The following is a 26148-nucleotide window of genomic DNA, read 5'->3' as shown; positions in this document are numbered from 1 at the left end:
GTTTGTCTCTGGTTGGAAATGATGGTTTCCTAAGAACTATCGAGCATCACTCAGGATAAACATCTTCTTTCTTTGTTTTTAAACTGAAGGTGATTTCAAAGTGTAATAAAAAACCACCTCCAAAATTGCAGCTCTGACTGTCTCTCCCATTGATGTAGAGTAGATTTAAAAGGTAGAATTGATGGGGAAAAATTTTCCACTGTAGCCTCCTCTTTCTGAAAGAGGTCCCTGGGAAAAATATATATGCACTCACACAGATTGAGTTTGTTGTGGAGTTTTAAAATTTTTTCATTTGTCCTTTCTATATATCTATACACATGTTAAATATTCTCACAGCAAACTCCCATTTTAGCCATGTCCAAAAATGCATGTCTCATTCTGGATGTTTAAACTGGCAGGAGATTGGTAATGTTTTTTTGGATTAGAGGGCAAGCAAATGGTACAGTGGAGAGAAGGCTGGGCCTGGTGGCAGGAAGACCTGAAATCGAAATCCAGTCTTAGACACTTATTAGCTATTTGACCCTGGATAAGTCACTTAACCTCTGCCTCAGGTAATATAAAATGAAAGTAATTGTAAAGCACTTGGCTTTACTTACATGGTTTTACTTACACAGGAACTTACATAGTTTCTGGTGCATAGTAATTTATATAAATTATGCTATTATTATTATCATCATCATCATCATCATCCTTGTATTAATCAGACTTAGTTGTTTTCTGGAATATACTTGTGCCATATGGCAGCAGCCATGTCTAGACCCAGAGAAAAAGTCAAGGGTTGATGAGCAGGTACTTAAAGAATAGAGGCTTTCATAGAAGACTTTCTGTGTCAAGAAAAAAAATAGATCATCAAGGTACTCAAAAACTGGAAGAGCAGTATTCCTTGAAAACCTATGTAGACCAATACTGGCTTTTACAGTGTTCTTAAAACTAAGATTATAGCAGATTCCTTTGTGCTTTCTCCTTTCTTTCCAGCCTTTATTATTTTCTGTTAGCAGTTTCTCTTCTAATTTTATATTTAAAAAACTATATTTTATTTTTTCCAATTATAAGTTTAAAAAATTAGCACTTGTTTTTTAAAATTGTTCTTTTCCAAATTCTCTCCTTTATCCTCCTACTCCTTCCTTGAGAAGGTAAGTAATAATCCTTCCCATGTGTCTGTCTAGCACTTAGTTTTTGCATAGTGCTCTCATAGAAATATTTTCTTTATGATCCCTCTTTGGTAGGCAGGACAGTTATAATAATCTGCTACAAATCTAGCAAAGTGACAACTGAGTTAAATCTGTCTTTTGTCTCCTAGTGTAATGTCTTTTGCATTGCAAGGCCTGAAGGAATAAGAATCTTCTAATAGAGATGAAATATACCTTGGAGATCATCTAGTAAAAATAATACTTTATAGCTGTTTTGTGGCTTCAGGCAGTTTTTGTATTCATTATCTTAATGAGTCTCACAACACCTTGGAGGTCTAAGTTGTAGAAGCAATAAGATTTCACAAGTTAGAAAACTTAGGTTTAGGTATATCAGCCCAATGTCATGTATCAAATAAATGTCACAAGCAGAACTAGAACCTAGATCTTTTGACTTCAGGTCATTTCAGTTCAACAAATAGTTCAGTGCTCTTTCCATTACTGCAATATACTTTTTTTTTCTTTTTAGGTTTTTTTTGGCAAGGCAAATGGGGTTAAGTGACTTGCCCAAGGCCACACAGCTAGGTAATTATTAAGTGTCTGAGGCCGGATTTGAACCCAGGTACTCCTGACTCCAAGGCCGGTGCTTTATCCACTACGCCACCTAGCTGCCCCAATGCAATATACTTTTGATTTTATAGATGAGGAGACCAAATTAAAAAAATGATGGAGCATATCTGCTAATAATTTTTAAGTGATATACCTTGCTTAAGTCATATGGAATAATGTTTGGGAGTTCTGATTACCAAGCCTGTTCTTGCCCTCTTTGTTCCAACTAAAGTGATACTGGGACATGTTTTTCCCCCTTCTCCAGAATTTTCCCACCTCACTTGAACAAGGAAGCAGCTCATATTTCTTCTGTAGCTGATGATAAAGTTGGCATCATCTCTGATTCAGTTCTTCTTGTCCCTTACAAACATTTGTTTTCTTGTTACTAAAGTGCTGTAGTTGAGAGTATCCTCTCTAAGCAACAGAGAGCCAGTTAAGGTACCAGAGAAATAGAAATTATAGAGAGTGATGCTGCACTGAAAAATCCATTCAACTCACATCCAGCCTGACCTCTCCAGCTGTGTGGGAACAAATACAGTCTTGTCTCAGAACGTTTTTTCCTAGTGTTTGTTAAGAATGAACTTTTCCTTCTCTTGTGTGAGCCTTTGAGACAAATTGTGTTAGGAGTGGACTGGGAGCCAGCAGGTGGATAGAGCCCAGCCTCTGGGTCAGGCTTTGTTAGGGAATTAGGGATTCCTCAGACCTCTTTCTGCTGTTGCCTTTTTGGAATCACAAACCAAGTTCCTGACCTTTTAAATGGCAAATAGGCTCAAAAATAGATTTTAGAGATTTAGAGCTGTGATTATTTGAGATTATCTGGTCCTGTTCCTCAGTTTGCAGGAAAGGATTTTTACAGAGATTAATTGACTTTACTCAAAGTTGTCATACAGGTAAGAAGTGGGGAAGCTAGGTTATAAACTTAGAGCCTCTTAACTTGAAATGTAGTATTTTTATTTTTTAGGTTTTTTGCAAGGCAGTGGGGTTAAGTGGCTTGCCCAAGGCCACACAACTAGGTAATCATTAAGTGTCTGAGGACGGATTTGAACTCAGGTATTCCTGACTCCAGGGCCGGTGTTTTATCCACTGCGCCACCTAGCTGCATGGATATGCAGTATTCTTTATACTATACATTACAGCTATTTCCAATCCATGACAACAGAATGGAAACTGGATGGAGAGGCAAGGCATGTCAGAAACATTGACCCTGGAGGCAGGAGATTTCTTTACAATCGACACACATGTGCCCTGTACAAGTCAGTTTTCCTTATATGTAAGATATTTTACATATGTAAGATATCTTAATAACTGCCATTTTTATTTTATAGGTATATACTGTATGAGAAGTTCTTTCCAAACTGTATAGTGCTGTAGAAATGAGAACTGTTCTCTGTAAAATGAGAGGATGGGACTAATGCTTTCTAAGTCCCTTACAACTCCATAATTCTTTCATCTGTTATTTTTATAGGAGTATCTTTATTATAATCCTTATGCTTATATAATGCTAAAAATTTATTCAGGAATTTAATATACATTTGTTAAGAACCTGCTCATATGCATATGTGGGAGGGACAATAAACATTAAGTAGCCATTATTTTCACTGTTTTATGTATATGTCACTTATTTGATCGAGACCTTTAGATTGGAAAGAGATCTGAGTTATCCAAAATTTGTAATTTAATTAGTCTTTGCTTAAGGTATAGCAAATATTTATGCTTTTTTTCTTCCTTCTCCTAGCACTGAAGATTCATAAAGAATAGAGATTAATATTACCTTTTAATTGTTTTGTATGAACTTAAATATGGCTTATTAAGAATGTGGAAAATTAACTGATTGAAACAGGTTTAGGGGAAAAGGTTTTCCATATCACATGGAGTACCCAATTTTTAAATAAACGTAATTCTCAGCCACAATAATATTTTCTTGAAAGTGTCTCTCTTCTATCCTGTTGATACTGGTATGGCATTTTGGAGTAGAGCTTAAAAATAACTATCCTGGTTCTATGAAAGATTCTTTAATCCTGGTGGGAAGATAACATATTGCTGTGTTGGCTCTGGGGAGGTGTTTTTGCCCACATAAACAAGGCAGAAGACTCTGAATGCCTTGCAGTTCTCACATTGACACTATAAAATGCCTGCTGATTGGCAGGTCAGACCAGCTTCTACTGGCTGATCTGAAAGAAAAGGGATGAGCTTGCACTGCCAATCTCCTTTTATGCCTGCATCCCAGCACTGATGGAGTGGTAACAAGGGTTGAGGCAGGGCATTTGTGGATTCCAGATGAAATTTTAAAATCCTTTCAGCCCATATTGAAAAATTGCAGTTCTGAAATGTTATTGTCTTTGGGAGTCTTTGAGCTTTCCCTATAACAATACAACTTAAGTTTAAATGCCTATGTGTCATTAAAATGGAAATTTTCTAGATTAAAATATGGATTTCTGAGAAATAATATTATAAAGGAATAAACATTAAACACATTGTTGTTACCCTTAGTGTGCTTCCTAGCCCCAATTCCAGCTTATTGGTGACAACTTTTGCCACCCTATTCCTGTTAGTAATCTCTGCCTGGTCTCTGAGAATTTCCTGACTTGTCCCTTTTCCAGTGTGCAGGCCTGGATCTTTCCTTCTAATTAGGCATTTAGGGAGTTCAGTGGATAGGGCACAGGGCCTTGAGTTTAAATTCATTCTTAAACACTTTCTAGCTGTTTCACCCTGGGCATGGTGCTTAACCTCTACCTAAGTTTCCTCAACTGTAAAATGAGAATAACAGCAGCTACCTCCCAGGGTAATTTAAGGATTCAAATAAGATCATATTTGTAAAGTATTTAGGACAGCCTGGAGCACAGATGCTTGTTCCCTTTCCTTTCCCTCCCTTTTCCCTCTCCATCCACATTTTTTTAGGGGTTTTTTTTTTTTTTTGCAAGGCCGTGGGGTTAAGTGGCTTGCCCAAGGCTACCCAGCTAGGTAATTTTTAAGTCTGAGGCCGAATTTGAACTCAAGTCCTCCTGACTCCAGGGCTGGTGCTCTATCCAGGGCGCCACTTAGCTGCCCCCCATCCACATTTAATGAGTTTGAGACAGAGGTTGGATTTTTCAAAGAGGACTTTGCTTAGCAATTAAGGAAAGGAACAAAAAAAAAGTCAGTAGCTAGACAAATTATAGGTATCTAAACCTGAGCTATTCTTAATCTAGCCATATTTGACTAACACAAACTATCCTGTACTAACTATAAACACTAACCACATATTCCCATTCAGCTTCAGCTAGCCTTATCATGTGATGAGATATATACAGCCTTGAGAGGAGGCCTAGGCTGTTGTCATAGGCAGAAAGCCTATGACTTCATTTTAGGTTCCTGTTGCCTTTTACTTGTAAGCTGATCCTATATTTGATTTCTCCTAACCAATTTCTTAGGTTAGCACTTCCTTACTCTCTTAGTGGTCAAGATTTCCAAGATTGAGCTTTCTTTTTTGAGAGAGAGAGAGAGCTGGATAAATCTTTCTTTGTTTTCTGCCTTATTCCATTTAATGTTCAAATGCATTAAATTGATGACAACATAACCATTAGTTGTGAGTTCCAATTTTTTTTCCTTCTCTCCCTCCTCCTAAGATAGCAAGCAATCTGATATAGGTTGTACTTGTGCAATCGTGTGAAACAAATTTCCATATTAGTCATATTGTGAAAGAAGAATTAAAATAAAGTGGGGAAAAAAATTCTAAAAACAAAAAACATTTTTAAAAAAGTAAAAATGATGCTTTGATCTGTATGATTCAGACTCTATAGGTCTTTCTAGATGTAGATGGCATTTTCTATCACAAATCTTTTGGAATTGTCTTTGATCTCTGTATTGCTGAAAAGAGCTTAGTCTATCATGGTTGTTAATTGTATAATGTTGCTATTAATGTATACAGTGTTGTTCTGGTTCTGAAGAGCTGGTTGAATCTCATGGGCATCTTGAAAAAACAGTTGGCTATTCTCTGAATAAGTCACTAAGATTTATTTAGTGTCTACAGTTGGTCACTGATTCCAGGATTCATACTATAGTACTTATGTTTAACAATTTTCTTTTGTGTAGGCTTTACCCCCTTGCCCTAATTCACTTTGTTATTAGAAAAAGTTTCAATGCTCACTTTTCCTTGCTTTCTCTGCTGCTGATGTGGGCTATGCTCTTATAAATTCAGTTTGATTACCTTCTTCCACTCCCTCTGTCTCAATTATTCCCGTATTTAGTACATTTTCAAAATCATTTGTACCTATCTTGCTATTTCACATTATAGAAGATTATTGATTTCTGCAAAAAAAGTTCTTTATACCCCAAATTGGCTCATAGAAAAAGGTTCAAAAGGCACTGGCTAAAAATCTTTCCAGGTGCTTTTTTTTCTTCTTTAGTAACATTTTTTTAACAAATGTTTCCTGAACTCCCTAGAATTTGTAAAACTGTACTGGGAATGTGGAAGTATAATAGTCATCCTGTCAATAAGTATTTATTAAGCACCTACTGTGTGCCAAGGAGAGGCAGCTAGGTGGATAGAACTTAGAATCAGGAAGATTGGAATTCAAATGTGACCTCGTACACTTTCTAGCTTTGTGACCCTAGGCAAGTCATTTTACTTGTTTGTCTTAATCCCATGGAAAAGGAATTGGCAAGCACTCCAGCCAAGAAAACCCCATGGAGAGTATGGTTCATGGATCACAAAGAGGCAGACAAATGTGCCAATGAGTTCCACTGTGCTGAGTGCTTGTGATATAAAGTGAAAAGACAGAGCTCACAGTCTCATGGAGGAGACAATGTCCAGAAAGCTTTGTTCAAACATGCTTATATACAGAATAAATAGGAAATCATCAACAAAGGGAAGACACTAAAATTGAGGGATTGGAAAAGTTTTCCTGAGGGTGGGATATTAGCTGAGCCTCAAAGGAAGCCCTGGAAGCTAGTAGTGAAGGTGAGAAGTGAGAGCATTCCAGGTATGGGGGAGTCAGAGAAAATGTTTGGAACTTAAAGAGGGAGGGCCTGGTTAGTGGAATAGCAAAGAGGTCAGTGTCATTGAATAGAGGATCTGGCAGGGAATGAGGGGGTCTAGGGGGCAGGGGGGCAGACTAGGAAGGACTTTGAGGGCCCAACAGTTTTCTCTCACTGTCTACATAGCCTGAGGATTGATAAATCATGTTGATTCCACTTGCACAGCATCCATCCCCTACTTTCCAAACCCAAAGCCCCATCCTTGACCTTTGGCACCTCCATCTGAAATATTATAGCAGCCTCCTAATCTCCTCACCAGTTCGGATATATTTTTTTTTTTTTTTAGTTTTTGTAAGGCAGTGAGGTTAAGTGACTTGCCTGAGGTCACACAGCTAGGTAATTATTAAGTGTCTGAGGCCAGATTTGAACTCGAGTAACTCCTGACTCCAGGGCTGGTGCTCTATCCACTGCACCACCTAGCTGCCCCATGCTATAAATATTTTTGTACAGTTGATGTTTTTACCCTTTTTCATAATCTCTTCAGGGTATGAACCCAGTAGTGGTGTTGCTGGATCAAATGGTATGAACATTTTTGTTGTCTTTTGTGCATAATTCCAAACTGCTCTCCAGAAAGACTGGATGAGTTCACAGTTCCACCAACAATACATTAGTGTCCCAGATTTCCCATATCCCTTCCAACATTGATCATTGTCCTTTATGGTCATATTGGCCAGTCTGAGAGATGTGAGGTGGTACCTCAGAGATGTTTTAATTTGCATTTCTCTAATAAGTAGTGATTTAGAGCAGTTTTTCATGTGACTATGGATTGCTTTGATTTCCTCATCTGCAAATTGTCTTTGCATATCCTTTGACCATTTGTCAATTGGGGAATGGCTTGTCCTTCTTTTAAAAATTTGACTCAGTTCTCTATATATTTTAGAAATGAGTCCTTTGTCAGAAGTACTAGTTGTAAAAATTGTCTCCCAATTTACATTTCTTTTGATCTGGTTACAGTGGTTTTGTCTCTGCAAAAGTTGCTTAATTTAAGGTAATCAAAATTGTCTAGTTTATTTTTTTTATTTTTTTAGATGGTTTGAAGTTCTTGTTTATTCCTTGTTTTAATTAGTATTATTTAATAATAAACCATTCACATTTTTTACATTTACCTCCAAGCAATTAGTGATTGAAAACATTTGTGCCAACACTTAAAGACTATTTTTTAATAATTTGTGTTCTAGGTCAACAATTGCTAGTAAGGTTTCAGAAACATTTTCAAAAGTACTTTGTGCTGGTCATTTTTCCTACCTCTAGTACCATTACATGCCCATTTATGTGATACAGCACAAACTTGAAAGACTGCTTGGATCCATAAGTTTTTGTAGACTGATCTAAGACATTACAAGTTCACGTTTTCCAAACATTTTTATAGCATGTTCTAAATCTTGCAAATTCTTAAGAAAACCATTTGTTCCAAATGCAAGTTAAGTTATTGACAGATATTGGTCCTTTGTTATTGAAGACCAAAATGAAATCATCTAGTGTGAATGTCACATTTCCTTATAGATGCTTCAATTCTGGTCTTCCAAATAGGATGCAGCACCCTCACTGGGGACACACCAAGGTGGACAGCTAATATATCTATAAAAAATACATGAAATAGAGGAATATTGTATATTCAAGTTCAGAAGTACTAGAAACCAAGAGATCTGTGTCTATCCTAAGAAGTGGGAGTTAAGATCAAGTGGGAATGTTAACCTCAGAGGCTGGTTCAATTAATAATTAGCAGGTCCCTGGGTTCAGAAGAATATTTGTAGCCTCAGCTGAGGGTGGAGCTTTCTTCCCTTTGAGTCAGCAGCCAAGGCCTGAGGCTTTCTAGACACCCGAGGTGAAGAATTCTATTAACTTCTGCTCTCCTCTTTACTTTTCATCCCTCTTAAGTACCAATGGAGAAAGGAGGCAGAAACAAGCAGAGTCCACATCTTGGATGCACAGCAAGCATGTATTTTTCTACTCAGTGTTTTGATATTCCACAGATGTAGGCCAACTGGCTTGAGATCTTTTCCGACAGGCATCATTGTATAGCATAGCCAGTTTTGAAGCCAAAAGAACTGGGGTGGTTCATCCCATCTGAAGATGGCCATGATGCTGCACATAAACCAGGACCTGCAATCTTAAAACAAACCTCCTGACCTCTGAGCCAGGCCAAGGGACCGTCTTGCAGGCGTCACCCAAGCAGCCCAGCTGCTTCATGGTCCAGGCCTCCGCCGAAGGCCCCACTGGGCCCCAAGACTCAGGGAGGGTCATGTCACGGGGCCCCGTGGCGCTGGCAAGCCGGAGGAGCCACCTGAGCGTCATGGCTGCGGTCAAGAAAGGTGTCTAGTTTATTTTTAATGGTATTCTCCATCTCTTCTTGGTCATAAACTGCTTCCCTTTCCATAGATCTGACAGGTATTCCTTGATCTCTTAACTTGCTTATAAGTTTTTTTTTTGTCTAGATCCTGTATTCATTTTGATCATATCATGGTATATAAACTTGGTTTAATCCAAGTTTCTGCCATACTAACTTTGAATTTTCCGAACAGTTTTTATTGAAGAGAGAGTTTTTATCCCTTTGGGTTTTATCCCTTTGAACTCTTTGGGTTTATCAAATAGCAAATTACTAATTGTTTCCTGCTATTGCACCTGGTCTATTCCACTGATTCACCACTCTATTTCTTAGTCAATACCAGACAGTTTTGATAACTGATGCTTAACAATATAATTTTAGATCTGATAGGGCTAAGCCACCTTCTTTTGCACTTTTTTTCATTGAATTCCTGGAAATTCTTGACTTTTTATTTCTCCATATGAATTTACTTACAATTTTTTTCTAACTTATTAAAGTAATTTCTTGGAATTTTGATTGGTAGAACACTAAACAAGTAGTTTAATTTTAGTAGAATTGTGATTTTTATTATATTTGCTCAGTCTATCCATATTTGCCCAATTATTTAAATCTGATTTTATTTGTGTGAGAAGTGTTTTGATATTGTTTTCAAAATGTTTCTAAGTCTGCCTTGACAGGTAGACTCCCAGGTATTTTATATTGGTCTGAAGTTACTTTGAATGGGATTTCTCTTTCTAGTTCTTTCTGCTACATCTTGCTAGTCATATATAGAAATGTTAGGATTTATGAGAGTTTATTTGATATACTGTGACCTTGCTAAAGTTGCTAATTATTTCTAGTAGTTTTTTAGATGATTGTTTGGGATTCTGTAGGTATACCATCATATCATCTACAAAGAGTGAGAGTTTTGTCTCTTCCTTCTCTATTCTGATTCCTTCGATTTCCTTTTCTTCTCTTTATTGCTGAAGCTAACATTTCTAATATGATATTGAATAGTAGTGGTGATAATGGGCATCCTTGTTTCACCCCTGATCTTATTGGGAATGCCTCTAGCCTATCCCCATTGCATATAATGCTTGTTGATGGTTTCAGATAGATGCTGCTTATTAGTCTAAGGAAAAATCCATTTATTCCCATACTCTCTAGTGTTTTTATTAGGAATGGGTGCTATATTTTGTCAAGCTTTTTCAGCATCTATTGATATAATTTCTGACAGGTTTGTTATTGATATAATCAATTATACTGACAGTTTTCCTAATGTTAAACTAGCACTGCATTCCTGCAATGAATCCTACTTGGTCATTAGTATTATCCTATTGATAACTTGTTGTAGTCATTTTGCTAAGATTTTTGCATCTATATTCATCAGGGAGATAGGTCTATAGCTTTCTTTCTCTATTTTAACTCTTCTTAGTTTAGGTATCAGTACCATATTGGTGTCATAGAAAGAGTTAGGCAGAGTTCTGTCTTCACCTATTTTTTTTTTTTTTTTTGCAAGGCAATGGGGCTAAGTGGCTTGCCCAAGGCCACTCAGCTAGGTAATTATTAAGTGTCTGAGGCTGGATTTGAACCCAGGTACTCCTGACTCCAGGGCCAGTGCTCTATCCACTGTGCCACCTAGCTGCCCCTTCACCTATTTTTTCAAAGAGTTTATATAGAATTGGAACCAGTTGTTCCTTAAATGTTTGATAGAATTCACTTGTGAATCCATCTGGCTCTGGAGATTTTTTCTTAGAGAATTCAATAATGGCTTGTTGAATTTCTTTTTTCTGAGATAGGGTTATTTAGGTTTTTAATTTCCTCTTCACTTAACCTGGGAAACTTAAATTTTTGTAAATATTCATCCCTTTCATTTAGATTATCAAATTTATTGGCATAGAGTTGGGCAAAATAGTTCCAAATTATTACTTTAATTTCCTCCTCATTGGTGGTGAGCTCACCTTTTCATTTATGATTCTAGCAATTTGGTTTTTTCTATTTTTTTAAAATCAAATTGACCAGAGGTTTATCAATTTTATTGGTTTTCTCATAAAACCAGTTCTTGGCTTTATTTATTTATTAGTTCAATAGTTTTCTTGCTTTTGACTTTATTAATTTCTCCTTTAATTTTTGGAATTTCTAATTTGATATTTAACTGGGGGTTCTTACTTTGTTCATTCTCTAATTATTTTAGTTGCATATTTAGTTCATTGATTTCCTCTTTCTCTAATTTATTCATATAAGCATTTAAAGATATAATATATCCCCCTCACAGCTGCTTGAGTATCTCATAGGTTTTAGTATGTTGTTTCATTATTGTCATTATCTAGGATAAAATAATTAATTCTTTCTATAATTTGTTATTTGATCTATTCATTCATTAAAATGAGGTTATTTAGTTTCCAGTTAGTTTTGGGTCTATATCTCCTTGGCCCAGTATTGCATGTGATTTTTATTGCATTATGATACGAGAAAGATGTATTCACTATTTCTGCCTTTCTGCAGTTGATCATTAGGTTTTTATGTCCTAGTACATGGTCAATTTTTGTATAAGTGCCATGTACTGCAGGAAAAAAAAAGTATCTTTCTAGCCCTATTCAATTTCCTCCATAAGTCTTATCATGTGTAGGTTTTCTAACAATCTGGTTACCTCTTTAAATTCCTTCTTGTTTATTTTATGGTTAAATTTATCTAAATCCGAGAACAGGAGGTTGAGGTTTCCCACTAATAGAGTTTTACTGTCTTTGTCTTCCTATAACTCCTTCAACTTCTCCTCTAAGAATTTGGATGCTATATCATTGGGTACATACATATTTAGCATTGAAATTGCTTTATTGTCTATGGTACCTTTTAGGAGGATATAGTTTACTATCTTATTTCTTTTGAGGCCATCTATTTTTGCAACTTGTTTGTCTGAGATAAGGATTGCTGCCCCTGCTTTTTTCACTTCAGCTGAAGCAAAATATATTTTGCTCCAATCTTTTACCTTTACTCTATATGTATCTCTTTGCTTCAAATGAGTTTCTTGTAAGCAGCATATTATAGGATTCTGGTTTTTAATCCACTCTGCTATTCACTTCCCTCACCAGTTCATTTGAAGAGAGGTCTGAACAGGTCGCTGTCCTGTTTGTGCTTCTTGAATAATCAGAGGGAAATTAGAGGCCTACATGAAGTTCTGTAACCTTTTAGTATCATACTCTTGTTTCTTTTGCTCTCTCTCTTCTATAAATCACAAACCTGGTTGTTGTTTTTGTTTTGTTTTTGTTTTTTATCAAAATTTTATTTTTCCGGTTTCATGTAATGATAGTTCATTTGCAAATTTATGAGTTCCACATTTTTCTACCACTCCCCTTTCCCTTCCCCCTTCCCCTCCCCATGGCAGCGAATAGTCTTCTAAAAGTAGTATACATGTACATTGGTTTTTAACATTTTTACATATTAGTCATTTTGTGAAAGAAGAATTAGAACTAAGAGGAAACAAAGCTCTGAGAAAGGAAGGAACAATGTGAGAGAAGTTATAAAAAAGTGAACATAGTTTGTATTCAGATTCTGTTGTTTTTTCTCTCTGGATGTGGATGGCATAGTCCATAGCAGGTCTCTTCAGGGTTGTCCTTGATCTCTGAATTGCTGAGAGGAGCTGTATCCATCATAGTGGATCATCTCACAATGTTGCTGTTAATGTGGAAATGTTCTTTTGGCTCTACTCCCTTCACTCAGCATTAGTTCATGTAATTCTTTCCTTGCTTCTCTCAAGTCTGACCACTTATGATTTCTTACAGAACAGTAGTACTCCATAACATTCATGTATCAAACATGTTAAGCAATTCTCCAATTGATGGCTATATCCTCAATTTCCAATTCTTTGGAAAGAGGTGCTATAAATATTTTTGAACATGTGAAATTTTTCCTGTTTTTATGATTTCTTTTATATGTAGTTATAATAGTGATAATGCTGGGTTAAAATTGGTTTAATTTTATTGCTTTTGGGTCATAGTTCTGAATTGATCTCCAGAATGACTTAGTTTCACAGCAGTGCATTAAATGTCCAGTTTTCTCACTTCCTCTACAACATTAATCATTTTTCTTTTTTGTCATCTTAACCAATCTGATAGATGTGAGAGGGGTACCTCATAGTTGTTTTAATTTGCATTTCTCTAATCAGTAATGATTTGGAGCATTTTTTCATATAATTATACATAGCTTTAATTTTTTATTTCCTCTCTAAATTAGCTCTCTATCCATAGCAAAAAAGTTTTATCTCTAGTGCTATTTATGTCCTCTTTAAAAGAGATTAAGTAGCAAATCCAGTGGATTTTTTTTTGGAGGGGGGCGCGCCAGTGGCTTAGGGTCATCTAGCTATTGAGTGTCCAAGGCTGGATTTGAACTCAAGTCTTCCTGATTCTAGGACCAGTGCTCTATCCTCTGCACCACTTACTGGGCCACTGGGCTAAGTAGGTCATAGCTAATGATTCCCTTTTATCTGCATTACTATTTACTCTTAAAATAATGTCAGTAAATTTTATCAGTTATGATTTTTTGCCTCAGAGAAGTCATTGAACAGGAAATCCCCTTTGAGGTCCTGATCACAAAGATGATGTTTTCAGCTGGTTAAATAATACTTCCCTTTCCCCGCTTCATCAATGCTGAGTTTAGTATAGCTTGAATAAATAAACAAAAAATAATCTAGGTTTGGACATATTTTCTAGTACTTTTGTCCCACAAAATTCAATTGAATAAACTGTAATGTAACTCTTTTAGATGATATTTTTCAAAGTCTTGTTTTCTGCTCTCTTGTTCAGCTGCCCTTCAAGCACTTAAACGCAAGAAGAGATATGAAAAACAGCTGGCTCAGATTGATGGTACATTGTCGACAATCGAATTTCAAAGGGAAGCCCTTGAGAATGCCAACACTAATACTGAAGTACTCAAGAACATGGGCTATGCTGCCAAAGCCATGAAGGCTGCCCATGACAACATGTAAGCCATGCGCATGGTCTTGGTTTTCCTTATCTACAAAATAAGGCAGTTGAGTTAGTTGATCTCTAAGATCTCTTCTAACTCTAATGCCCTTATACTTAAACTATAATTTCATAGTAATGCCTCATTTATCTAGCATTGTTAGGATGAGTTCTGACTTAATTACCAAGCTTTTATCTTAACTTTTTTTAATGAAAAAATGTTCAACTTTTAGATTCCCTGACTTTTGCAGTGAATCATGGCAAATAGAATTTCTCCTTTTCTTGATGCATCAAGGTTACCACTTACGTATTTCCACAGCTGTGCTGGATACCCCTAAATGACATACTAAAATTATTTTGTCCTTCACTAAATGGCCCCAGATTGAATTTCTCAAGTTCTTGAGTCTGCTCTTCATATACTTTCTTGTCTCTTCCCTCACAGCAAAGTTGTCAGCAGTTACTTCTCCCTGTTGTGATAAATGCCTGCTTGTTAGAACTTTGTGATATAGGGTCTAAGGAAAGGCCTGATGAAGGGTCTTTTCTGTGTCCTAAAAAGGAGAGGTTGCTGGATAAGTGAGGTATTGCTGTTTGTGTGTTATTTAGTTATATAAAATATTTTTTGTTATTTTTTTCAAGCTGTAAGTTAATTTGGGGGCCATTTAGCCTTTTTGAGAATGGCTATTTTTTTTTAGTGAGTAGGTGATGGTTCTGTCCGTTGCCCAGTATTCAGAATTACCTTTAGGGTCTGTATAATGAAAGAAAACTAATGTTCTTAAAGAGTTTATTTTAGAATAGGCAATTATAGTTTGGGAAGAGGTGAAGTGGAACATGATTCATGCCTGAGAAATTGGGTTCTTTCCAGTAATTAAGGCTCCCTTATTATGAGAACTGTTCAGACTATTGTGTATGCATCTTGACTGACATGGCGTATGTGTTACTTGTTTAAAGGGATATTGATAAAGTAGATGAGCTAATGCAGGATATTGCTGACCAGCAAGAACTTGCAGAGGAGATATCCACAGCTATTTCCAAACCTGTAGGATTTGGGGAGGAGTTTGATGAGGTAAGTGACTTGATCAGTTATATAATTATAAAAGTTAAACAAATTCAAAACCTTCTTTAGCTGTCCAGTAGTTTTACAGACTTTCCAGTTTGCCTCAGACACAATTGCTTTTTTTTTCTATAGACTAGGATTTGGGGGAACAAATATTTCCCCCCTTCAAATTTTTTTAGGTTTATTTATCTGTCTGTCTGTCTGTCTGTCTATCTATCTATCTATCTATCTATTTATTTGTTTGCAAGGCAGTGGGGTTAAGTGGCTTGCCCAAGGCCACACAGCTAGGTAATTATTAAGTGCCTGAGGCCAGATTTGAACTCAGATACTCCTGACTCCAGGGCCGGTACTCCTGTCCACTATGCTGCCCCCCCAAAAAAAAATTTTTTTGGGGGGTGAGAGTTGTTTAATATCTTCCAGTTCTGAAATTGTCAGACTGTGCTTCATGAGTACAAACACAGGCTTGCTGAGCGTGCACCTTATCTCACCCCTCATTGATCTAAGGTCCAAGGGTCTTTTCAGGAGCTGAGTGTCAGGTCCATCTCTTTTCCTTTTCAAGATGACAAAACTGCACTGAAAAGTATGTCATTGTGCCACATGTAACAGTGCTAAGGGTCAGAGTCAAAAATGACTCTTTTTTTATGATGTCAAAAGCCCAAAGTGTGACTGTAAGACTTTCCGTACAATCCTTCTGTTAATCATGCTGGGTAGCTGCAGTTATATGTATCACAACATACATTTATTGGGTGTGCCTTACTTAGCGTGTGTGGCAGGACTCTGTCCTCAGAACAATATTGGGGGGGCAGCTAGTTGGCGCAGTGGATAGAGCACTGGCCTTGGAGTCAGGAGTACCTGAGTTCAAATCCAGCCTCAGACACTTAATGATTACCTAGCTGTGTGGCCTTGGGCAAGCCACTTAATGCCATTGCCTTGCCCTCAAAGAGCTTACATTCTAGTGTATAAAGATAATAAATACAAGATAATTGAAGGAGAGCAGAACAACTAGCTTGAGGTGGAGACATGGCCTCTAGGAAGCGTCAGCTGAGCTGGGCTCTTAAGAAAGCTAAGTGGCATTGCTGAGGAGTGACTAGTGACAGCCTGTAGAGACTACATGGTGAGTTTGGGAGGGGGTTTAGTCATCTAGTCTGGCTAAATTGTGGAGTGGGGGAGGACTTTGCATGCCAGGCTGAGCATTTTACAACTTATTCCAGGTGCAAGAGAAAGACTCATGATAGGTTTTTGAGTCAAGATTAGAACTGTGTCTTCCACTCGCCTCTCTTTTGAACAGAATTCAGACATCAGCTTTTGAACAGGAGTCATCAGATCTGCAGTCAGAAGGTCTGGGGTTGAAATTTCCATGCCAACTCTTGTCATTCTTGAATTTCTTTCTTTCAGGATGAGCTCATGGCAGAACTAGAGGAACTAGAACAGGAAGAACTAGACAAAAATTTGCTGGAAATCAATGGTCCAGAAACAGTTCCACTACCAAATGTGCCCTCTATAGCACTACCCTCAAAGCCAGGTAAGCACTTCCAAAGTGTTTTTTAAATAGCAGCTTGAGTATGTTATTGTCGAATTTCATAGTCTCTTGGCTTCATCCAGGCTATGAATACCAGGTTAGTGTCTAGTAAGACATTCTGAGAAGCAGGCACTTCTTTATCTCTGTTTTGTATGTAGTTTTCTCCCATGATGTTATACAGATTTAGCTCAGAGAAATTTTTGGCCAAAGGTGGAACACTGGAGAATTTCCATGGAATATTAGATTCAAGATGACACTTAGCAGAAATGTGGACTACAAATGCTATTGCTCCAGAAATAACTCCTGTGGAAAAGAGAGATTTGGACTATTTGAGGCCATTTCAAAGGTCTGGTTCATCTACCTTTGAAGGCTAGTTGATGAAGATGATGAAAGGAGCATGGAACTAGGGGAAAACAAAGTTCTGGTTTTGATTCTCATATATTCAGCAGAATACAGAACTATGTTTGCTATATGGGTATCGTACTGCTTGCCTTTTTAATAGGTGAGGAAGGGGCTTAGAGGAATGATGAAGGGAATTTGGAATTCAAATTGAAAAAAATGTTAAAAATATACATTAACCCATGTTCATTGAACATTTTTAGTGCTTACAACATGCAAGACTGGTGGTTGGTAGAATTATAAGAACATATGGAACAGATCTTTACCCTCAGAGCTTATATTTTATTTAGGGATATAACATATAAAAAGATAAGCAAACAAAAGAGAGTTTGAGATGGGATCGAAAACTCTGAATTGGAGAGAGAGACAGGAAGCAGAGTGCCCAGTTAGCAGTCTATAATAATCCCTGTCTGAAGTGATGAAGATGTGAATTCAGATGGTAGCTGTGTAAACACAGAGAAGGGAATAGATGCAAGAGAGATCACTTTCTCCCTCCTCAGCAATATGTGCCATTGCCAGCAAATTAATCATAGGGGATTTGGGAGAAGATGATTTCCAGCCTTGGAAATATAGTGATGCTTGGAAAAAAGATAGGGAAGTTTGGAGGAGAAGCTTCAAGTATAATATATCATGTTTTGGACATGTGGAATTTGAGATGCATGTAGAATACTCAGAGGGAGACACCAGCAACTAGCTTGGTGCTGTAGGACTGAAGCTTACCAGTTCTCTAATTATTCTTTTCCAGGATTCAAATTCTCCATGTGTAAAATGAAAGGGGTTAGACAATTATTTCCATTTTTTTCACTTAACAGGCATTTATTTTTTTCCAACCACCCTTCCAGTTTTAAAGGAGGAAAAAATTCCTCATAACAAATACAGCAAAGCAAATTAAATTCTATTATTCTCCATGCCCAAAAAATGTTATTCTGCATCTTAAGTCTATCACCCCTTTAACGGGAAATAGCTAAAAAGATTATCACCGGTCATCTGAAATTATGATTTGGTCACTCATTGATGAGAAATTTTAAATCTTTCAAAGTTGTTGTCTTTACAAGGTTTTTTAGTAATTTAAGCTTTATGTCTTTGTCAAGAAAATCCCAAATGGTGTCATTAGATGTCATAACTGAAATAACTGAACAATGATTATCCTCAGCTTTGACCTTCTATAGATCAGTTCTCAACTCATAGAAATACTGTTTGGGATACTAATAGCTGACATTTATGTAACTGTTTGAGGATTATAGAATGTTTTATTTTTTTCTTTGCTAATGTAACTTTATCGGACAAAACAGCCTCTACCTCCATGCCCAACCCATCAAGGGACAGATTTGCTATTTTGTCACTAAGACATAGAGGGGATAGGAAAGACTTTTGAAGTCAAAGGGAATTTTAGAGTTGGAAACCAGTAATAAGGTTCCTGCCCCTGAACCAGCAGGGCCTCAAAAGGGTTTCCTTTTTTGTTTGTTTGTTTGTTTGTTTGTTTGTTTTGTTTATAAAAGAAAAATTTTATTTATTTTGAATTTTACAATTATCTCCCTAATCTTGCTTACCTCTCCCCATCCCCCACAGAATGCAATCTGTTAGTCTTTACATTGTTTCCATGGTATACATTAATCTAAGTTGAATGTAAGAGAGAGAGAAATCATATCCTTAAGGAAGAAAGATAGCAAAATTACATAGTAAGATATGGGTTTTTTTTTTTCCTAAATTAAAGGTAATAGTCTTTGGTTTTTGTTCAAACTCCACAATTCTTTCTCTAGATACAGATGGTATTCTCCATCACAGATACCCCAAAGATTGTGCCTGATTGCTGCACTGATGGATAGAGCAAGTCCGTTAAGGTTGCACTCCCATGCTGCTGTTAGGGTGTACAGGGTTCTTCTGGTTCTGCTCATCTTGCTCGTCATCAGTTCATGCAAATCCCTCCAGGTTTCCCTGAGTTCCTGTCCCTCCTGGTTTCTAATAGAACAATAGTGTTCCATGACATACATATACCACAGTTTGTCAAGCCGTTCTCCAATTGAAGGACATTCACTTAATTTCCAATTCTTTGCCACCACAAACAGGGCTACTATGAATATTTTTGTACAAGTCATGTTTTTACTCTTTTTCATAATCTCTTCAGGGTATAGACCCAATAGTGGTATTGCTGGATCAAAGGATATGCACATTTTTGTTGCCCTTTGGGCATTCTAAAAGAATTTCTACCAGTAGTGCCCTACTTGCTTATCTGTATGGTCCTCAGAGATAGGATTATCCTATTGCAAGAATCAGCGTTGCTTGGTCAGCATCTAGCAAGGGGGAGGAATTAGTAAAGAAGACAAAAGTTTGCATAGGAAGCAAGCAAATAGGTCCATCTGTTTTATCCATTTAGCAAACACTTATTAAAAGATTGTGGGATAGTATTCTAGGGCCTGGATTTTTCTAGTTACAATCTTTGTGACTTTGATGAAGTCATTTCACTCTGAATATCAGTTTTCTGTTTCTAAAATAAGGGTAAAAATCCTTTGTCTTGACTACCTTTATAAATTGCAACAAGGCCCAAATAAGATGTATATTGTCAGAGTGCTTTGTAAGAGTCAGTATGATGTGAAGTTCATTTTTTCATTCCTGCTATAACCATATTCATGGGACGTCGTTGAGTGCAGAGCTTTTCTTCTCCATAGAGCTCGTCTTCTTTCACCACATCCTGCTTCTGGATATCTAGGTGTCCCAAATGATTTCCAGTAGGCTACAGGTGTCTGGTTCAGATAGCCTTTGACTGGGATAAAGACACTTAGAGCAGGAAACCCCCCTCAGCAACTCCTTCACTCATATTTAAGGGGGAAATGTATTCCTCCCAATGAGGGTGAAGCCCTAGAACAAGTCATCATTGACGTCCTCCTCACATGATTGTTCCTGGCCGATGAAAGCAGCTGGGGGGGGGGGGGGAAGAGGAGGAAGGCCAAGCTGCTTCTCTGGCACATGGGACCAGTTACTCAGTGAGGGGAGTGTGGTTTACATCACCATGCTGACTTTACACTGGAATCTGACCCATGGATGGGGAGGGAAGGGGAGTTTTTAAATAAATAGCTTTTCTAAATCTGTGTCTTCCTCATTGCTTCCTCCCTTCCTCCCTTTTAACAGTCAAGAAGAAGGAAGAGGACGAGGATGACTTGAAAGAGCTGGAGTCCTGGGCTGGAACGATGTAATCAGTACAACTCTATGGATGGATGGGCTTGTATAAAAACAGACTCTGGTCACCTGTTGCAGTGGGTGTATGCGAGTGGTGTGGGGAGGAAAACCATCTTTATCTCTTGAATCTTCCCTGAAGCAGTGGGCCTGCATCGCAGCATACTGGATAGCATGGTCTGCACCGAGTGGGAGGGGTTTGGCGGGGGAGCAGGTGGGGGGAGGGGGAAGGGAGTTGCCTGCTGTTTATAATGTTGAATTTCTGTAAAATAAAATGTATTTGCAAAATCCAGCATTCAGCTTTTGGACTATGCTAACTCATTGCTGGATTCTCAATTGGAATTTATTGTTCAGAATTGAAATGCTCTTCAAATATAGTCTTTGTCATTTTAAGTCAGTTAAAATGTCCCACATGCCTCTGTAAGTCTTGTATGCCATTTAAATAGAAGTCTTAGGTTCTTTCTTGTGTTCAGCTGTAATAATGCATTTGATTTGCATCCTCTGTAAGCTGTACTATATCCACTGACTGATTGCCTTTGTGTCATCACTCCACTCCCACCTTTTCATTCGAATCACGTTTTAAGTTTGTGAAACTGATTTGAAATGGACAAAGTTCTCTTGGAAGCAGGTGAGATTATTAGAATTAAATTCCAGCTGTACATTTTTTAACATAGCTCTATGGAAGTGTTTCATTGCTGTTTGTGATAACTGATTGATATAACTCATTGGAACATGTGCATACATTTATATTCAGATGAAACTATGGTTTGCACTGTCTATTAAATATCTCGATTAATTTTCATACATGGCCATTTTCTTCACTTGATCATTTACCTCCAGCCCTTGAAACTGGATACAGTGTCTAATGGTATTTCCTGGCAACAAATGGAAGAAGTGAGCCTGGAGCAGGTTTTCTGGTGCCCAGATGTCTGTTTTTTGTGCTTTACCTTGAAATGTTCCCCTTCCTGAGCCCCTCTAGACATGACTATAGCACTAAATAAGCCCTTTTTAAACTCTAGGACCCTGGAGGCTCCTCTGCTTTTCCGTATCACCTTCTCCAGTAAGAAAATATGGCAGGACCTACCATCAGAAACCCACTGAGAGGGAGATCACAGGTGTGTCCAAGAAAGTGACTGTCCACATGACAACGTGTGGACTAATCCCCATCCCCAGCAACTTCTGTCTGGGCTGTGACTTTATGTCTTAGCCCCACCTCCTCGGGGTGGTTGGAAAATCTGAAAACTCAGTCTTGCTGCTCGTATCTTTTTTTTTCCCATCAAAAGGAGACTGACCAGCTGAAGCCTTCTCAGTTGCCTGTCTGCTTTGCTGTAACCCCAGCTCCCCAGGAGGACCTTGGGACAGGTGCTATAGAACATGTCATTTTCCTAAGGTCCATTTGGTTTCAGAGCACCTGATAAATAAACTCTTGTGAATACTATTGTCATTTGGAAATTGTAATCCAAGGCCCACCCAAGCTTGGGGCACATACAGAAATCCAGTCTGAAGGCTAGGGATTGAAGAAGCCCACAGACCAGGTCTTAACCTGAGAGAGATGTCTAAGCAAGTCCTACAATTTGGTTTAGGCAAGGCTAGGCTTGATAAGGGGCTGCAGGAGAGTGGAGAAAATATGTAATATGGTGAAATAGGTGATAAAATCTGACCCCAACTAGGAATTCTCTCCTGTAGGTTCTCAACAAATGCTATTACTCTTTAATACAGTCTTTGCTAGTTCTTGTGTCAGCTTTACTGACATTCAAACCTCAGTTCATTTCTAGAAACCTTGATTCAGAACTAGTAGGTTTCTCATGATCTCTCAGACTCCTAATAGCTCTAACATTCCATTACATATTTTTTTAGTATGTTGGTTTATTTACTTTATATTATTGCAATAATCTTGTTGTGAGAATAAACATAACCCCGCCCTTCCTCACCAGAAAGATGAGAAATCTCAAGAATAGTGAGAGAAAAAAGTGTACTTCAGTCTGTGTTCAGATATAGCCCTGTCTCTGGGATAAGTTGCCTTCTTTATCATAAATCCACCAGAGAAGTTGTTTCAATATTTTTCCCACAGTTGCCATTACTAGCTGTATTTCCCTCCACTCTATACCTCCTCATTCTCATTTATTCTCTCTCTCTCTCTCTCTCTCTCTCTCTCTCTCTCTCTCTCCTTTCATCCTGTCCCTGTTTATCTGAATACCCTTTCCCATAATCTTCCCTCTTTTCTATCATCTACTCCCCCTTCCCTCACCGCTTTAACCCATCCCTTTCCTCTCATTTTTCTCTAGGTAAGATAGATTTTTAAACCCTATTACATGTGTATGTTATTTCTTCTCTGAGCCATATCTCATGAGAATGAAGGCTTACTTATTCCCCCTTGCCTTCCCCTGTTTCCATTCCATTATAAAAGCTTTTTCTTTACTCTAATGTGAAATATCTTAGCCCTTTCTTTCACTCCTTTCTCTTCCTCCCTGTATTTTGCTTTATCACCCATTGACTCCATCTTTTTACTATATTATACCATTATATTCAGCTCCTTCCTGTGCCTTGTCTATATATCTCCTTCTAACTGCTTTTATAAATGAGAAAGATCATATGAGTTATCAGTATCTTCTTTCCATGCAGGAATACAGTCACTTCATCATCATTAAGTTCCTCATAATTAGTCCTCATCCACCCCCTCTTGTAGTTCACCTGAGCCCTGACTTGGAGATCAAACTTTCTATTTAGCTCTGGTTGTTTCAATAGGAAAGTTTGAAAGTCCCCTGTTTTAGGGGTGGCTAGGTGGCATAGTGGATAAAGCACCGGCCCAGGAGTCAGGAGTACCTGAGTTCAAATCCGGTCTCAGACACTTAATAATTACCTAGCTGTGTGGCCTTGGGCAAGCCACTTAACCCCGTTTGCCATTATAAAAGGAAAAAAAACCCTAAAAAAAAAAAGAAAGTCCCCTGTTTCATTGAAAGGCCATCTTTTCCCCTGAAAGAGGATGTTCAGTTTTGCTGGATAGTTGACTCTTGATTGTCAACTAAGCTCTTTTGGCCTTCCAGAATATATTATAAGCCCTACAAGCCCTTAATCTAGTAGATGCTGCCAGATCCTGTGTAATCCTGAGTATAGAACCATGGTAGTTGAATTGTTTGTTTCTGGAAGTTTTTAGTATTTTCTCTTTGACTTGGGAGTTTGGGAATTTGGTTATGATATTTCTGGAAGTTTTTCTTTTGGGATCTCTTTTAGGAGGTGATTGGTGAATTCCCCCAATTTCTATTTTACCCTCAGCTCTAGGATCTCAGGGCAATTTTGCTGTATTATTTCTTGAAAAGTGAAGTCTAGGCTCTTTTCTTGGTTGTGACTTTGAGGTAGCCCAATAATTTTTAAATTATTTTTCCTGGATTTGTTTTCGAGGTCAGCTGTTTTTCCAATGAGATTTTTCATATTTTCTTCTAATTTTTGGTTCTTTTGGTATAGTTTTATTTCTTCCCGATTTCTTGCAAAGTCTTCAGTTTCCTTTACTTATAGTCTGCATTTGAAGGAGTTATTTTCTTCAGAGAGCTTTTTTAGCTGGTCAATTCTGCTTTTTAAGGCATTCTTCTTATTTGCCTTTTGTGTTGCTTTTTCCATTTGGCCTAAACTGATTTTTAACATTATTTTCTTCAGTATTTTTTAAAATTTCTTTCACCAAGTTGCTGACTTGGTTTTCATGATTTATCTGCATTGCTCCTATTTTTCCTCCCAATTTTCCCTCTACCTCCCTTAATTGCTTTTCAAAGACTTTTTTTTGAGCTCATCCACAGCCTGAGCCCATTTTCTTTTTCTCTTGGAGGTTTTGGATACAGAAGTTTCATCTTTGTCATCTTCTGAGTGTGTATTTTGATCCTCCATGGGACCAAAGTAATTTTCTGTGGTCAGATTCTTCTTTTTCTGTTGTTTGCTCATTTCCTCAACCTGTAACTGATTTACCTCACTTCCAAGGCTTTGTTGAAAGTGAGGAGGTTTTGGAGACATTCCACAGGGACCTTAATTCCTCCAGGGTCTTATGAGAGATTCTGACTGCCCTCTTTCTTGTGCTGTGGTATGTGGATGACCACAGGCCCTTCCCTCTGCCCTGGAGGTATGAGGAGGGTCCCTGCATGGCTATGCTAGCCCAAACTGCAATCTGGATTTGATGTGGGCAAACAGCAGAGTCCTGCTCCAGGGAGATCAGAGAGACTTCTGCAGTCTCCCCGACCCCCCTTACTGTCTGAGGGCTGAGAGTGCTGGGTGGCTCTGCTGATTCCTGCTGCAGATTTTCAATGCCAGGCTGCTCTGAGATTGGCACTCCACTCTGGCATGGCAGAGTTCTCTCACCACTCCTTCCAGCTGTCCTGGTGATCCCTAGGCCAAGAGGTCTGGAAACTGCCCGCTCTGTCATGGACCCAGGTGCCTCCAGGGATTCAGGCACCTGGCTCAGCTACAGCTCCATTGAGGCTTTTTCCAACTTTCAGTCCTGGTGAAACAGGACCTTTCCTGTGGAACTTGTATGTTGTCTTGGACTGGGACATTGTGTCACTCAGTCTTTCTGTGGGTTCTGCCCCTCTAAATTTTGGCTAGAATCATAATTTGATGGCTTTTGGAGTTTTGAGGGGGGGACAAATTTCTGGGAATTCCTGCCTTCACACCACCATCTTGGCTCCGCCCCTCATTCCATTACATATTGATGTTCCAAAAATAAATAACTGATGCACAGAAGAGAAGGCTGTCCTGTTGTAATCTCATTTGATCATCCTCACAGTGATCCTGGGAGACAGGTGAGACATTCATTGTTTTCATTTTGTAGCCAAGGAATCTGACTGAGTGGTCACTTTCCTGCAGTCACATAGACCAGGAACTGTGCAGGAACCAAAACTCCAGGTCTTCAGTTCATTTCACTAGTTCATTCTGCCTCCTGTGCAAACCTAGGCAGCAGTTGGACAAAAGCGCCTCCAGACCCTGACCAAGGGAGGAAAGACTTCTAGCTCTAACCTTTGTAAACACTTGCAATGTGAGGACCTCAGGGCAGAAACAACCTGCAAAGGGTCCCCTCCTAAAAATACCCAAATTGGGTGCAGCTTTTTTGATGAGCACGCCATCACAAAATCACAAATTTTCAAGGCATCAGTACTCATTAAGAATATTTCTTAACTAATTTTCCTCTGATGACTCAGAAGGCACTTCTGGCTATTATGGGCCTTGACATTCTGAATCTTATTTCTCAGTGTGTTATCAATATGTGGAAGTGCCAGTAATATAGAGGGTCAGCAGTTAAGCCAACTTTGATTCTACTGGGTGCTAAGTATTGGAGAGCTCTTTGCATGATTTATGCTTCTTTTATTATCTTTTTCAAATGTAAAGTCAGTCCCTTCTGGCTCCCTGGATCTCTACTAATACCTGTCTGCATGGTCTTAAATGTTTTTTATAATCTTTTCCAGGGGTAAAAAATAATCCCTTAAGCTTCTTTGATCCCATATTGGTGGCTGCTTGTATGGCTTGATGCTTATGTTGTCTTTCTCATGTATAAAGATGGCACCCTCTTTCTTTGCTTCTGTGTCAATACAGGTATCTTTGACCATTTTAAGCAAACTGATGAACTGTAATGGCTCAGGAATATCTTGACCACATTTCTTCCAGACCCATGCTTACTTCTGTCTCCTTGAACACTTCTCAGGGTTTTCTGTGATTCAGAGATGGGAAACCACAAGGCAGGTTTGCCAGTCCCTGAGCACATCCTGCACTCCTACAATAGCCTTATAAGTTAGTACAGGTGCTGTTATCTCATTTTACAGATAAGGAAATGGATAATCAGAGATCTCCATAGATTTGACCAGGAATTAAGGGGCTTGTATTCACCTGAACCCTGATTGACTAACTGATAAATAAGGTTTGCAGTGAAGTATTATGGCATATTTTCATTTCTTGCTGAAAAACCCAGATCTGAAGGCTGGAAAGAGATACACTACAATCCCACACATGAGGCCATC

At 38.1% G+C, this 26148-nt stretch overlaps 1 protein-coding gene across 1 annotated transcript in view; it reads left to right on the top strand.

The window, feature by feature from the left end:
* The window catches only part of CHMP4B (charged multivesicular body protein 4B), a 57940-nt gene extending 37564 nt beyond the window's left edge, over positions 1-20376 (top strand). The window contains exons 2-5 of the mRNA XM_074212148.1: positions 13857-14034; positions 14964-15078; positions 16465-16591; positions 20114-20376. Of these exons, the coding sequence (XP_074068249.1) occupies positions 13857-14034; positions 14964-15078; positions 16465-16591; positions 20114-20178 (485 nt within the window). The 3' untranslated portion in view covers positions 20179-20376. The remainder of the gene's footprint in view (positions 1-13856; positions 14035-14963; positions 15079-16464; positions 16592-20113) is intronic.
* The last annotated feature ends 5772 nt before the right edge of the window (positions 20377-26148 follow it).

This window comes from Macrotis lagotis, chromosome 1, assembly GCF_037893015.1.
Source record: "Macrotis lagotis isolate mMagLag1 chromosome 1, bilby.v1.9.chrom.fasta, whole genome shotgun sequence".
Lineage (NCBI taxonomy): Eukaryota > Metazoa > Chordata > Mammalia > Peramelemorphia > Peramelidae > Macrotis > Macrotis lagotis.
This window is presented reverse-complemented; position numbering and strand designations above follow the sequence as displayed.